Source organism: Budorcas taxicolor, chromosome 11 (assembly GCF_023091745.1).
Source record: "Budorcas taxicolor isolate Tak-1 chromosome 11, Takin1.1, whole genome shotgun sequence".
NCBI classification, from domain to species: Eukaryota; Metazoa; Chordata; class Mammalia; order Artiodactyla; family Bovidae; genus Budorcas; species Budorcas taxicolor.
Window position 1 is genome coordinate 69,029,717 of NC_068920.1, and position 15,302 is coordinate 69,045,018.

At 53.9% G+C, this 15,302-nt stretch overlaps 2 protein-coding genes across 2 annotated transcripts in view; one reads left to right on the forward strand and one right to left on the reverse strand.

The window, feature by feature from the left end:
• Positions 1-783: 783 nt before the first annotated feature.
• Positions 784-1,905, forward strand: GPR45 (G protein-coupled receptor 45). The gene has a single exon (XM_052647573.1). The coding sequence runs from the start codon at positions 784-786 to the stop codon at positions 1,903-1,905; it is 1,122 nt and encodes a 373-aa protein (XP_052503533.1).
• Positions 1,906-7,410: 5,505 nt separating this feature from the next.
• Positions 7,411-15,302, reverse strand: part of TGFBRAP1 (transforming growth factor beta receptor associated protein 1) — a 31,535-nt gene continuing 23,643 nt past the window's right edge. The window contains exons 9-12 of the mRNA XM_052647571.1: positions 14,512-14,655; positions 13,435-13,594; positions 11,763-12,196; positions 7,411-9,935 (exon numbers count right to left, since the gene is read on the reverse strand). Coding sequence (XP_052503531.1) covers positions 9,759-9,935; positions 11,763-12,196; positions 13,435-13,594; positions 14,512-14,655 — 915 coding nt within the window. The 3' untranslated portion in view covers positions 7,411-9,758. The remainder of the gene's footprint in view (positions 9,936-11,762; positions 12,197-13,434; positions 13,595-14,511; positions 14,656-15,302) is intronic.

A 15,302-nucleotide genomic window follows, 5' to 3' on the forward strand; every position in this document is an offset into this window, starting at 1 on the left:
TTAATAAACTGTTCAGTTGCTCAGTCGTGTCCGACTCTGCAACCCTATGGACAGCTCACCAGGCGTTGCTGTCCTCCACCATCTCCTGGAGTTTGCTCAAACTCATGTCCATTGAGTGATGTCATCCAACCATCGCATCCTCTGGCACCCTCTTCTGCTACTCTCAGTCTTTCCCAGCATCAGGGTCTTTTCCAATGAGCTTGCTCTTCACATCAGGTGGCCAAAGTATTGGAGCTTCAGCTTCAGCATCAGTCCTTCCAATGAATATTCAGGGTTGATTTCCTTTAGGATGTATTTAGGATGTAGTATTAAATAAATGCTGATTATGGAAATGTTGATTACAAACTCGGGTCCCCCACAAGGTGGGTCTGATTAGGTTTCCTAGGTGATATGACAAGGCTTGTCATACTTGTGAAGACCCAGCCTTGTTGCAAGTGGTAAATAAGTGAGTCATCTCCACTCCGATGCTGAAAATACCTGTAAAAGGGGGGAAAAAAAAAACCTGTTCTATTCCACACGTGCTTGGAAGGTCTAACCCCCTTTTCTTCCCTGCTTCTTTGCTCCAGGCCATCCAGAGCACAGGAAGTTGCACAGCCAGTTGTCACAGAGACAATGAGGCCGTGACTGATGAATCGCACGTCCCAGCCAGTTGCTCCCAAAGACAGGCTCCTCCCAGCCCTTCCAGCGCCCCGAGACCCAAACCAGCAGGAGGAACATGCAGCCCCCGAATCGCTGAGGCCCCTCCTATCCCGCTTCTGCCTCACCGCCAGGACCTCTTCCACGATGGCCTGTAACCAATCGTCCATCGAGACCTACGAATACCTGCTGCCCAACGCGAGCCACGAGGGGGACTCCCGGGTGCCCCCGCCGCCTGCCACGCTCAGGATGTCCCTGGCGGTCCTCATGATGCTGACGGTCGTGGCGGGGTTCCTGGGCAACGCGGCGGTCTGCATCATCGTGTACCGGAGGCCGGCCATGCGCTCCGCCATCAACCTGCTGCTGGCCACGCTGGCCTTCTCGGACATCATGCTATGCTTGTGCTGCCTGCCCTTCACGGCCGCCACCCTCGTCACCGTCCGCTGGCACTTCGGGGACTCCTTCTGCCGGCTCTCAGCCGCGCTCTACTGGTTCTTCGTCCTGGAGGGTGTGTCCATCCTGCTCATCGTCAGCGTGGACCGCTTCCTCATCATCGCGCAGCGCCAGGACCGGCTGAATCCCCGCCGGGCCAAAGTGATCATCGCCGCGTCCTGGGCGCTGTCCTTCTGCGTCTCGGCGCCGGCGCTGGCCGGCTGGACGCTGGTGGAGGTGCCGGCGCGGGCCCCGCAGTGCGTGCTGGGCTATACCGAACTCCCGGCCGGCCGCGCCTACGTGCTGACTCTGGTGGGCGCCGCCTTCTTCGTTCCCTTTGCGGTGATGCTCGGCGCCCACCTGGGCGTCCTGCACGCGGTGCGCAAGAACGCGGTGCGTGTGCACAACCAGTCCGAGCGCCTGGACCTGCGCCGGCTGCCCCGCGCCTGCCTGCGGCGGCTCCGGCGGCAGCAGCAGCAGGCCAGCCTGGACCTGAGTTTCAAGACCAAGGCCTTCACCACCATCCTGATCCTCTTCGTGGGCTTCTCGCTCTGCTGGCTGCCGCACTCGGTGTATAGCCTGCTGTCCGTGTTCAGCCGGCGCTTTTACTGCGGCCCCTCTTTCTATGCCACCAGCTCCTGCGTGCTGGGGCTCAGCTACCTCAAGTCCGTTTTCAACCCTATCGTCTACTGCTGGCGGATCAAGAAGTTCCGCGAGGCCTGTCTGGAGCTGCTGCCCCCCACCTTCCAGATCCTCCCCAAAGTGCCTGAGCGGATCCGGAGGCGAATCCAGCCGAGCACAGTGTACGCGTGCACGGAGAACCAGTCCGCGGTGTAGGGGAGGGGCGAGCAATAGCCCCCATCTGCCCCCTACTTGACTTCCTGGGACTCCCGAGCAGTCAGCGCTTAGCACAAAGGGACCCGCTGGTCACCAGGGAAACGGGCTCCCGCGTTTGCACGATGAATTATTTCTGTTTCTTGCTGCAGAACAGCAGCGCGGGTCTGCTGGAAACCCGAAGGCCATCAGGACCAAAGGGGAGATGCTTGCAGTGATGCAGGTGGTGGCGGTTTAGTCTCTCAGTCGTGTCCGACTATTTCGACCCCATGGACTGTAGCCTCCCAGGCTCCTCTGTCCATGGGATTTTCCAGGCAAGAATACTGGAGTGAGTTGCCATTTCCTTCTCCAAGGAACCTTCCTGACCCAGGGATCAAACCCGGGTCTCCTGCATTGCAGGCAGATTCCTTACCAACTGAGCTATGAGTGATGCCGGAGTGGGGCTGAAAGTTAGGGAGGAAGAGGAGCAGGAGGGAGGTTGGCTGAGTGGCAGGAGGAAGGCTCTGTCTAAAGAGCCCTCTCCAGGCCTGCTTTGGAGACACCCGGGTGCCTGTTCTGATGTGCGAAATCCCAGTGCATCCATCTCTGGGTGGTCAGGCATTGTCTGGGGTGCCAGCATCCTTCACAGGTGTTTGTGTCTGTGTGTGCATCGTGGAAGCATGCAGAGTTCTTTATGTTGGTCAGATGTGCATTTGGGGTGATGCCAAACCATTCTTTCTGGAAACCAAAGTCACATAGGAGGCAGAGGGGCCCTGGGCTTTTCAGCTCCCGTGTGACACAGGGGAGACCTTGGTGGCTCGAAGCCCAGAGAATGTTCAAGGGCAGCTCAGCTGAGAGGAGAAGCCCACCCCAGTGCTCATGCATCTCCTCAACCCTCCTTTCCGCCATGGCCCCCCACCTGAAGCCACTTCTGGGCCAGCAGCGACAGCCCTGCCCCTTCTCTTCTTCTTGCTTCCTGCCCCGCCCCACCTGGCCCTCCTTCCATCTGACCAATGAGCAGGTACCACATGCCTCGTCCTGTTGATTCATCTTTTCAGTAAGTACTTGTGTTGACTTGCTTTCAGTCTCAGAAGTGGCTGGGGGCTTTGTTTACATGTTTCTCGTGATGCCCTGAGGCCCGCCACATCACCCTGTCACAGCGGTGGGAATACAACCCCCACTGGGCCGCCTCCACGACCTCTGTGATCCTCTACCTCACTCAGGGCTGCAGGAGTCTGACCGCTATAGCCTGTGCCGCTTCCCCGGGACCCTGGGACCCCGGTCCCCCAGCCCAGGCAGGACCGTGATCCAGAGGGCAGATGCTTGGAGGGGACCCTTGTGCTTGTCCCGGCTACTGGGCCTCTACTCCCTGGGCCACTGCTATCACCAGGAGCTTCCACTGCTGGGAGTGACTTTCCTGAGTTCAGGGCACATGGTTGCTTCTGTGGACTGTCCTTACACTTTCAGATCTGAAGAGAGTGGGAGATTTAAAGAGAAATGTAGAAAACATGATTCCAAGCCCAACTCAGTTAGAAACTAGTCATGTGACCTTGCTGGTTTCTCCCCAGTTTCTCTGGGCTTTGGTTTCCCCATCCCTGAGGAAGCAGGTCTAGAAGGTCTCCAAGGTCCCCACCACCTCTCACATACTCTGATTCTAAAATGCGTTTGTTTTCCACTCGTAGACACCACACCCCCCACTTGCGTTCATCTATCATTAAGTGCCTAAGAGGTACAAGGCACTGTGTGGTTGGGGATGGGGGTGGGGGTGGGAGGGGCTGGTGAATGAGGCAGGGGCTGGGCCTGGAGGCAGATGTCAGAGTTATCTCAGGATAATCAGAACTCACATTTGGCGCAAGAACACAGATGCTCCCCTGAGTGTCTTTCTTCTCATTTCCTTTCCAATGTTGTATCACCAGACTAGCTCCTTATTCTCTTCCTGTGACAGAAGCAAAAAAGGATAACACAGTTTACACTCCTCTAAGCCCAGAGGAGTTCTTTTCCAGAAAATAGTTGGCACTTTTCTCACCAACCTCACCCTCCTTTTATACACAGACGCAGAGCCCCTAGACCCTTTTATACTCAGAGAGGGAGAGAGAGGTGACAGAGAGAGAGATGAGAGAGAGAGGTTGATTGAAGATGGGCAGTTGGTGTGTGACTGATTGAGGTGTGTCCCTCACGTCTGTGTCCCGTGAGCCCCCAGCAAGTTCAGGGTTTGCCCTCAGTCCCCACGAGGCAGAGCTGCATGGCCTTGGTGGTGTCCGAGAGCAAGCCCGCCCGCCACAGGGACCGAGCCTCTGGGCACCTCCCCTCTGGTGGCCGTTTAAGAGAATGTTCCTCAGGAGCCTTGAGTAAAAGAGAAATCCCCAAACTTAATGAATGAAGGCACCAAAATTTACATCAATCAGTGTTATATGATGTGTGTTGGACAGTAATATATATGTTTCAAAGTAATAATTTTGTATATATTTTAAATAAAGTATTATTGCTCTTTCCCTGTAGAAGGCTGTGTTCTTGCCAAAATTAGCGCCAGGGCCATGATAGCAAGCTGGGAATCTGGGGTCAAACATCTCCTAAGACACAATCACTTCCTAGACCCTGTAAGCCATTAACGGAGCTGCAACGACTGAAGGACATTACTGATTAGATGACCAGTGGGAGATTCAGCAGTAGGGGTCCCGAGGCAGCACCCACAGTTTTAATAAAACTCTCCACCCTGCTCAGTAATTCCAGCCAGTTAGTTTCACCTCTGACTTTTTTTTTTTGGCTGTGGTGGGTCTTCCTTGTGGCAGCGGGCTTCTCTTGTTGTGGAGCACAGGCTCTATACACACGGGCTCAGTAGTTGTGGCTCACGGGATCTTAGTTCCCGGATCAGGGATCGAACCTGCATCCTCTTCCTTGGAAGGCAGATTCTGAACCCCTGGACCTCCAGAGAAGTCCCTCACCTCTGACTTTCATTTTGCCCCCTTCATGATTCCCTCCAGCCTCGCTGAGCCTTCAGTGAACTTTGTCCTAAAATCCTATGTAAATAGCAAGCTCTTGTTTCCTTCCCTGCTGCCCGCAGGGTGACCACTGCTTCTTCATTCTTCCACGATCTGGATGTAACCTCCCCCTAGGGTCCCTAGCCCTCCCTTTTCTTGAGCAGTTTGAGCGCACTGGCCTGGTGAAAGATGTTGGAACACAAGAGCATGGTGTGTGTGTGTGTGTGTGTGTTTCTGTGAGTGTGTGAGCATGCACTTGCATGCACTTGTACGCATTATTTGGGGTGGGCATCTAAGGTCACTCACTGCCCCAGGCAGTCCTAACTCACCTTCCGCTGTCTGCCCTACGGTCCTGGAGGAGCCAGGGATAAGGTGCTCTAGGATTAGGAGAGGTGCTGGAGCGTGCCTAGCTCCAAGGGAACCGGGGAGAGACTGTAGCTCACAGAGCATTTTCCTACTTAGTCTGATGGGAACAGAAAGAACTCGTCTGAATGAGAAACACTTAGATGTGACTGGAACGTTACCTTCTGCATCAGGAATCCGAGGGTGCCAATACACCAGCTCAGGCTGAATGTGTCCAGGTAAACAGCTAACGACCCCCAAGGGTGGGGTGGTAAGGATGATTCCTTTCCCGGGATCCGCATGGTCCAGCTCCTCTGGCTCCCTCCTGCTGCCTCTGGTCTGGCAGCCACTGTCCCTTCACCAACCATCCCAGCTGGAAAAAAAAAAAAGCCAATCTCGTTTTCAGAAGCGTGTTTGAAAAGACAGGTTTGCTGCTCCTTATGAAGTGTCCTCTGGGGACGCGTTTCTCATTTCCTCCCTCATTGAAATGCTGCCATCGTCTCCCCTCCTGACGGTGTTTGGCTGCGGTGTCATGACGACTTCGAATGTTTTATTAAACCGTGAAGAGAGGGTCAGGCACCTCTCCATGAAAGACAAACAGGACTGAATAATTTTAGAAATGCACAAGGAAAAGTGCAAAGACCTAATTTGCTTTCAAGGCATGCAGAGGGGTGAGAGAGAAACAGTGTGGGAGGCAGGAGGCTCTGACTCCCCAAGGCTGCCACCAGCTCAGATTTGCAGGGCCTCCCGGGAATTAGGCGGTCCAGGCTCCCGGGGAGCAGGCGGCTGAGGTGCATCCGCTCAGGCCACACTCAGAGTGGTCACTCATGGGGTCTCCCTTGCTCTCCTAGGGTGATATTCCACCCAACTTTTGTCCACCAGCATCTAAATCTCCATTATACCTTTGTAAAATCTCCTTTATACCCTCTCCTGCCCTCAGATCCTTTTCACTCTCTGTCTCCCTTCTCCGTTTTCCTTGAGTCTTTCCCTTCTCAAACGATGCAATAAGCAGGTATAGGCAGGTTCTTAACTAGACACAAGGTGATGCTATAAAGTTTAGATTTAGACTGTGTAAGAGAATGGTGTACTTGCCATCCTTATGAATATTCCCTAGGTTTAAGACAAGTTTTAAAAGTAATACCTACTGATTTAAAAAAAAATTATTATAGAGGTAATTTTCTCGTTGTAGAATGAAACCTCCTTTTCACCCAAAGTTGAAGATTCTCTAGTTTAAAAAAATTACATTAAAAGTAATTTTTTTTTTTTTTTTTTGGCAAAATTTAGATTATACTCTTCCACAACTTGGGCATCCACGGTGTCTTAGCGGTAAAGAATTTGCCTGCCAATGCAGGAGACGCAGGTTCTATCCCTGGGTCTGGTAGTTCCCCTGGAGAAAGAAATGGCAATCCACTCCAGCATTCTTTCCTCGGTAATCCTGTGGACAGAGGAGCCTGGCGGGCCACAGTCCATGGGGTTGCAAAGAGTCAGACACTACTTAACGACCAAACAACTTCAACAGCACTGTATTGAAAAAGAATCTAGAAATTGATCTGGGGGCTTCCTTATGATGAATATTCATTGGAAGGACTGGTGCTGAAGCTGACGCTCCAATACTTTGGCCACCTGATGTGAACAGCCAACTCACTGGAAAAGACCCTGATGCTGGGGAAGACTGAGGGCAGGAGAAGTGGGTGACAGAGGATGAGACTGTGATGGACATTATTTGAGCAAACACTGGAAGATAGCTAAGGACAGGGAAGCCTGGCATGTTGTAGTCCTTGGGGTGGCAAAGAGCTGGACGTGACTTGGCGACCACACACACACAAATATCCTCTGAACATATTCAGGGCTAGAAACCGAAGGGCAGAAAGTTTCTTTAGGAGTATTTGGCTGAAGGTCACCTGTCAGAGAAGTAACCAGAAATCTCCTTTGTTGAACTTTGCAGGGCAGGATGAATCCAAAGGCCTTAAGGTGTCCAGCAGCACCTAAAGACTTCGCAGGAGACAGAAGTGCATTGCTTACAACTCAGTGAAGCAACACCTAAGGGTTTGCAAGGCGGCCAGTACAAGTCCTTGGTGGAGCTGGGAGGGGCCGCCAGGGCTGAGGACCAAGTTCTAGGACCCCCTTAGGCTGGATGCCCTGGGGGTGGAAACCATCCTCTCACCAAGACGAGTTTTATTTAAAAAAAAAACAACTACAGGAGGAACAAAGAATTAAAATGATTTTTAATAAAATCAACAAGTTTACATTTGTACATCTTGTCTATTTCGGACCCATCCAGGGGTTAAAGGGTGAAGGGCCAGGTCTCCATAGGAGGGCGAGCAGGAAGCCCAGGCCACCCTGGCTGAGTGATGAGCGAGGACTTGAGGGTGGGACCCAAGGCCCCCGGATCCCCTTCAAGCACACCCCGGGTCCTTTCAGCTCGGAGCGCAGGCCCAAGGCTCCATAGCTCACGCGACCCTCCCATGGGGATGCCTGATAAGCGACAGCAGATTAACAGCTCATGAAATTAAAGTCTTGCCCAGAGAATATTAATGTCAGCTGTGTCCACTTCGTGCCGTTTTAACTAGGTAGGTGACACCAAACTGACCCAGGGAGGAAAAGAACGAGTGACGGTTCTAATTCCTCTAATCAACGGCACGATCACAAAAGAGCAGGCCTCTGGAAAGAACCATGAACTTTTAAAAATATAATTTGAGAAAGGGGCCTGGTTGGTGGGGGCGTTGATTAGAGAGGCAAGGTTTTTACAATTCAGCAACAGGGTCACAGAATCCTGCTGCATTTGAGGGCTCAGTAGAGACAGAAAACTGTTCAACTTTAGTTCCATTATTCTAAAGGATAACAAACGTCAAAATATCGATCAAAGTGTGGAGAAAAGAAAGACCTGTGCCCCCGAGTTAGGAACCAGGAGGCTTTTCCAGGATTGTACCCATCTTGTGGAGAGAAACAGTGCCTTCAGAAGTGCAGAATTCCGTGTCCTAGCTGCTCGTTCTCTGAGGGATAAACCCAAACTCACGAGCCGTAAGGATAACGTCCCCAGGAACATGACCATGCCTTCACAGCCACCTGTAGGGCAAGACTCGTGGCTTGGCTTTGATTGCTAGTATTGCACACAGCACACGGCCGAGCTGCAAGAACTTCTTCATCACTGACTCTTTACAGAGACTGAGACACAGCTGGGAAGGTGCGCGGGTGCCTGTGCTTCCCGGCCCCTTCGAATCACAAGAGGGACGAGAACACGGACGGTTATTAGTACAGAGCCTTTCTACAGGTGGGTGAGCTCTACACCTGGTCCGTAAGGCCTGGGCTGAGGACACAGGCCAGGTCTGGGTGTCCTCCCGTCACACACTGATGCGTATCTGCCAAGCTTCATGGTAGGGGTCATGGCATCTTTCTTCTTAGTCCCTGATGGTCGGTCAGTCATCAGCAGGAAGAAATTCAGAGGAGGGCAGTGAAGTAACCACAGTGTCAGCTTCCCCGAGATGCTGGACAGACAGGCAGGAGCGGATGCAGGCCTGCGGTGCTGAGGTTGCGAGAGACTTCTGTCCTGTGTGTCTGGGAAGCCGCAGGGCAGGCGTGTAAAGTGCTGGGAGGTAAGGCAGCCTGCCTGGGCTTCCTTGTAGGCGGTGGCGCTACCCCGGGAAGGCTGACGACCCCCCAGTGCAGGAGGAGCTGTCACCCACAGCCCAGCCCACCCAGCGTGGAGGCGACCACCAGCAGCCCCAGCAAACACACCCGGCTTGTGCTCACACCTTTCCCTTTTAATTTCCCAAGTGATCAAGGGTGGATATGTTTTCATAAGGAAAACCATCCCTAGCGAACATGATGGGTGAATTTCCAAACTAGAGAAAAATCACGAAGAGGACAGAACTTCAAATAAAAGGTTCTGCTCAACCGTGTGAATCGTGGAGTTTCAAACCAGCAGGCCACACATCGTGGGTTCCCACCCCTGCCGATGATTCCAGACCCAAGAGCAACTCTTCCAGGTGCGTCCGTGGCTTCTCAGGGCGTCACTCTCGAGACAGCCAGAAGGGAACGAATTTACCCCAAAAGGAAGGGTAGGGTACCCAGGCAGATCTTTTGGGGGCTGAGAGACAGATGGGAAGTGGGAAGGAACAAAGGTCAGCCATCCCGCAGGGCAGAGGCAGAGCCCAGGTGTGGCCAGTGGGTGGGCAATCAGGATGGAGAGCTGGATTCTCCGGCCACTCACCGACCAGGATGAGATCACCGCTGTTACCCTGGAGCAGACGATTTCAGTGCGGACCCGTGTCTACAGATCGGGGCAAGGGGAGGGGGTCTGACTTGTTTGGGCTGTACAGAAAGGCTCACTTCCTCAGGGAGCAGACGTCTGTTGTGGGCGGCGATGTCCCTGGATGCGGAAACCTGGCACGTCTCTACTGGAGGGACTGTCCCTTTCCATCCGAGGCAGGGGGCTGGCTGCAGCCTGTTTCCCGTGGACCAGATTCCCCCAGCACCCAGTGACGGCCGACAGAGCACAGTCACAGCCTCCTGTCTGCGCACCCGGCAGGCTAGGTGAGGACCCAAGGCCCTGCCTCTTCAAGTCCGAGCCCCTGCACTGGGGGAACTGGGCTCTGTGTGTCTGCTGGCCGCACAGTGGGTGTGGACGAGACCGCCGTTGGGGTACCTAATGAACACGGGCTCGAGGAAGGGGTTCTGGCACATCTGGCAAAGCTTTTTGTCTGAGAGTCGAACGGAGCTTCCTTTCAGCTTCATCTGCAGAAAGAAAGAAAAGATGGAGATGTCTGTGACCAGTTTTCAGAGCTGATGAGCATCGCCCCTGGGTAGTTATTAAAGTCATCCCTGGTGGGGACAGCTTGAACATCAATTTCTGGAAACAGAATCTCAGCAGTGAAAATAAACAAAACTATCCTCAGGAACTAGAAAAATCAAAAAAGCTACAAAACTGCCTTCTTATTTTACAGAAGTAATTGCTTCTTCTCTGGTTGAGGCATTGCTCACCAAGATCCTCTCTCAAATGTTCTCTGAGCCCTGATGCTTTCCAAAAAGTCATTATGCAGTCGCGGGGCGTGAACGCTAACGAGGCCAAGAAAGTCATCTAATTCCTGCTACCCCTGTCTGCACACCAGAAAAGCGAGGCCAGATAAGAGGCATGGTCAAAGCCACATGGTCTATCCATAACACATTCATGACCTGTCCCAGGACACTTAATTTTCTTTCTTTAAAGGTAACTAATGAAACTAATACAACTTTATCATTTCCGGTCTGAAACACAGGACTTGAGTTCTGTAAGTTAAAAGCCTTTCTGCACAATTCACGAGAGTAAACCCAGCAAGTCAGCCTGTTGGTGGCTTGGAGAATCACCATATTTGTTAGTTTCTTTAGTGATTCAACAAACATTTGATGCCGTCAAGATGACACCAGCCTTGGCTCAGGAATACGGAGATCAGTAAAGGAAGCTCCTGCCCTCAGAGTACCCAAAGCCTCACAGGAGAAGGGACACCACAGGCGTGGCACTGAGTGAGCACACGGGGAGCTAGTCTGCTTAGAGGGATGGGAAGGCTTCACAGGGAGAGGGGTTAGCCTGGGTTTCAAGGAGGCATTCATCAGGCACAAAAGGAAGAGATGGGACACAGGCAGAGGAACCACCGGATATGAAGGCTGTATGTATGGAACGGCAGGCCCACTGCTCCTTCCACATGTCCTGGAAACTGTGAGACGGGCAAGGACAGGTCAGAGGAGGGAGGCCAGATCCTCCAGACCTCAGCTTCTCCACTGGGGGAGGTCAAGGATGTCTTCCGAGTGGGAGAAACCTGCAGATTCCTGCTCTGGAGGGCCATCCTGCTGGCCGCAGGGCACACGGGCCTCACCAGAGAGGAGCCTCTGATGAGCTGGGGCTACTATGGACTGAATGCCTGTATCTCTCTCCACATGGACACCCTGACCCCCAGCGGGATGGTGTTTGGAGGCGGGGGCCCCATGATGGCTGCAGGGCCCTTAGAGGAGACTGGTGCCCACGCCTGGCCATGTGCACATAGCAAGGACGGGGCCTCACAAGGCACTGAATCAGTCAGAACCTTGACTCCAGGCTTCCAGCCTCCAGACAGGGAGAACTGTTTGTGAGTCATCTGAGCCCCTGGCCTGTGGGGTTCGCGCTTATCTGTTACAGCAGCCCTGGAGGATGGAGACAGGAGGAAGAATGGGGCTCTGAACCGGCCTGTGGTCCACACCTGGCTCCTGCATGCTCTGTGTGACACCCCATGTCCCTGCTCCCCCTTCTGTGAAAGGGGACAGTAACAGCCAATTCTGCACGGACGTGCTGGATGGATGGAGTGACACCATGACCTGCGGTGTGGACTGGGGCCTGGCCACAACCTCCCTCTGCTCTCCTGATCGCTGGCGTCTGCAGGGCGGGAGACTGCCCCAACCTCACCGCTGCCAGCCCGGCTCCCACACCCGTGTCTGCGTGAGTAACTCACACATGCCCTGTGTCGAAGTCATAGAGAAGAAAACAGAATAAGACTGCTTTTTCAGGGCTAACATCAAGGTTAAACGTCTCACCCAGGAGGCCCGGGCTCTCACCTTGTCATATTTGTAGATGAGGTTTTCAGACCTGGCCAGGCCCACGGCCACCTGCGTGGTCCTCCGGGCATGGATGCTGTCCCGCACGGCACCCATCAGGAATGGGTGGAGCAGCTGCACTGACCACGTGCCCGGCAGCAACTGCAGCACCTGGGCCGCGTCAAACTCCACGGCGTGGCGGTTCAGCAGGTCCACGGCAGCCACAGTCCTCGCGGGCGCAGCAGGGCCGGGGCCCAGGTAGACGGCCAGCAGCAGGTGGAAGAGCCGCTGGCGGTAGGGTGGGTCGCGGCCCTCAGAGCGCCACAGGCAGTAGTCCTCCGCTGCCGGGAAGTCCGCCAGCTCGTGGACCAGGATGCGCAATGCCTCCTCATGCTGCTCCAGCTTCCCGTGCAGGATGGCGCTCTCCAGGGGCAGCCCGGCGCCCCGGGTCCTGTCTGCGGGGTGGGACCTGCCAGTGAGGGACTGAAGCGCCCGTGCCAGGTGGGGGACATCCAACCTTGCACCTGCCCGCCAGCGCCGTGAGCTTAGGAGTGCCCAAAGCAACTCTGGCTACATGGAAACCCCGAGAAGCCACCACCCAGGCTGCCTGTGTTCAGCTGCTCAGTTGTGTCCAATTCTTTTGCGACCCCATAGACTGTAGCCCACCAGGCTACTCTGTCCATGGGATTTCCTGGGCAAGAATTCTAGAGTGGATTGCCATTTCCTCCTCCAAGGGATCTTCCCGACCCAGGGATCACACCTGTGTCTCCTGCATTGGCAGGCAGATTCTTTACTGCTGAGGCACTGGGAAGTCCCCCAGGCTGCCCAGACACCCCTAAACACTGCCACTCTGGCTACCCGGACACCGCCTTGGGTAGCAGAGTTTGGGGGTGTCTAGGTACATAAGGACTGCCAGGTGCCTTGGGACAAAGTTCTTCACGGGAACATCATCCAGGCCTGAGCATGTGCTGCTTTCTGGCCATGAGGGCAGTGTCAGTGAATCAACACTATACATTAAATTAAGTATGTTCCACAGAACACACATAAACAAGGTTATGTATGGATGGAAACATGTGGCCAGTGGTTTGCCAGGCGTGATGGCGTAGTGTCTGTGAGTTCAACTGTGGGGTCTATATACAGGACACACCTCCCACGAACCATGAGAAAGGACTGTAGCTAACACTCAAAAACTAGAGTTAAATGCTGCTAAAGAGAAATATTTTAACCCAGTAAGGGCAACTTGGAAATCCCACGGTGCCCATAGAGCAGGAGACAGTTCACTCTGCCGGACGACATGAACACTGTGGTCCCTGCCCTGGAGGAAGTGAAAACTGGACCCCCTCCAGGAAGGATGCCTTCCTCCCAGCCTGGAGTGGCCGAGCAGACTGCTGGGGGCAGTGCCAGCCAGCAAAGTCATGGTCACAGCCCTAGCCTCAGAAGGAACTGATCCGAGGGCTTCAAAGCCGAGTGAGCAAGTTCAAAGCAGCTCTGCTCAGCGAACGCACAGACCTTCCAGCACCCTGGGCAGCCTCTGGGTCATTGGCTAAAGGGCCCTGTCCATGGGCAGAGGACAGACAGCAGGCGCCCCTTGCCTCCTGGAGGCTGACTTGGTGCCACGGAGGCTCATGGACTGCCCCCTCGTCCCCCTCAACCCTATGACGTTTATCCACAGAGGCTACGTGGGTCCACTCACCCATCAGAAAGTGGACTCGGTAGAGATCAGATTCCTGGAGCAGGCGTCGCAGCTTTGCCTGCGTCTCGGTCGCTTCTGCATCCTTGTCCAGGGTGCAGGGCCTCTGCTGCAGCACCTCGTCCAGGTAGAGGACGGCCAGGTGCGTGTGGTACTCCTCCTTCTGCAGGAAGGGGGCGAGCAGACGGGCAGCATGTGCAGGGGGCCCGGAGACCACCCACCTCCGCCCCGGAGAGCATGTGTGGGGGCCGGGAGACCACCCCACCCCCGGCCCGGACAGCGTGTGCGGGGGCCCGGAGACCACCCAACCCCCGCCCCGGACGGCGTGTGTGGGAGCCTGGAGACCACCCCACCCCCTGCCCGGGACAGGATGTGTGGGAGCCTGGAGACCACCCCACTCCCGCCCCGGACAGCGTGTGCAGGAGCCCGGATGTGTGACGTGAGTAGAGGCTCCAGGTCAACAGAATGCAAGTACTGGAGAGAAAGCTTTCAGAAAGCATGACGGAGGAGCTGAATAAAAACTTTATGGGAGACTGCCCTGGGGTCCGGTGGTCAAGGCTTCACCTTCCAATGCAGGGGACGCAGGTTTGATCCCTAGTCGGGGAGCTAGGATCCCACATGCTGGGGGGCAACGAAGCCCACAGGAAAGTTCCCGCATGCCACAAGGAAGATGCCACGGGCCGCAACTGAGACCCAATGCAGCCGAAAAAATAATAAATAGAATGAAATAGAATCCAGGGGAAAGTATCTCATTCTGAGAAGGGCCACGGGATTTAGGAAAGGCCCACAAGACTTAGCTGCCTCCAAAGAAGGGAAGCTCCGCTCATTTCCTTCAAGAATAACGACAAGGAAGAAAAACAAAGAAGAAAAATGAAAGTGGAAGGGACAAGAGGTGGAGGGTGAAAACAAGCCACTTGGACCTCCGGTCTCTTTCACAAATGTCTGGTTCCCTCTCTGACCTCCCACAAGCATAGACTGAGCGCCAGGAACATAAGACATTCAGTTAGACCCATTGGCCAAGTTCAGGTCCCCACGGGGCCCCTGCAAACCCACGACATTGGCCTGAGAGCCGGGCCTCACCTGCAGTCTCCTTTCTGTGACGAGATGCTCCAGGTACTTAACCAGGGCTTGAGGGTATTTCTTAAGGCAACTGATAATATCATCTGGGTTAAAACCACTCTGCTGTTCGTCTAGTGGTCTCTTGGTGAAAACCTGAACTCCAACCTGAAAGAAAAGTAGCCATTTGGTCATTGTGCTTTTCAAAGACCCTGTCTTATCTTTATTGTGAGCCCTGCATGCTTTGAGTAAAAGCACTGTCAAAACTGATGATTCAGAAAACCAGAGCGGTATGGAGTGCTGACACAGACAGGAAATGACCCAGAGCTCCAGCTGGGCCTTCTAAACAGTCGGGGGTGGACTTCTCTGGTGGTCTAGTTAAGGCTTCGCCTTTCAAGGCAGGGCATGCAGGTTCAATCTCTGGCCAGGAAGTGAAGATCCCACACACCTCAGGGGCAAAAGACCCCAAGCATAAGACAGAAGCAATACTGTAACAGATTAAGTGAAGACTGCGAAAATGGTTCACGTTAAAAAAAAAATCTTAAATAAAAGGGTTGGAAACTAAGGAACCAAGCATTTATAGATAGCAGGTTTCCACAATCTGTGAAACAACAGCTTTGTTACACTAAGATCAAGCAAAAGAAGGACGGTCACTTGCTGGATGGTAAGTGAAAGAAGATGTAACCAGCTGAAGATTCAGTCAACTTGGTTCTCTAGACGCCCAGACAAACTGTGCATGACCCACGAGGGACCCCAGCATCTCCAGGCTGCCTCCCGACAGTCAACCAGAGCTCACAGTACAACACTATCTTCCA

What these genes read in the sequence shown, in the direction of transcription:
- GPR45 (XM_052647573.1), top strand. Translation starts at nt 784, where the DNA reads ATGGCCTGTAACCAATCGTCCATCGAGACCTACGAATACCTGCTGCCC.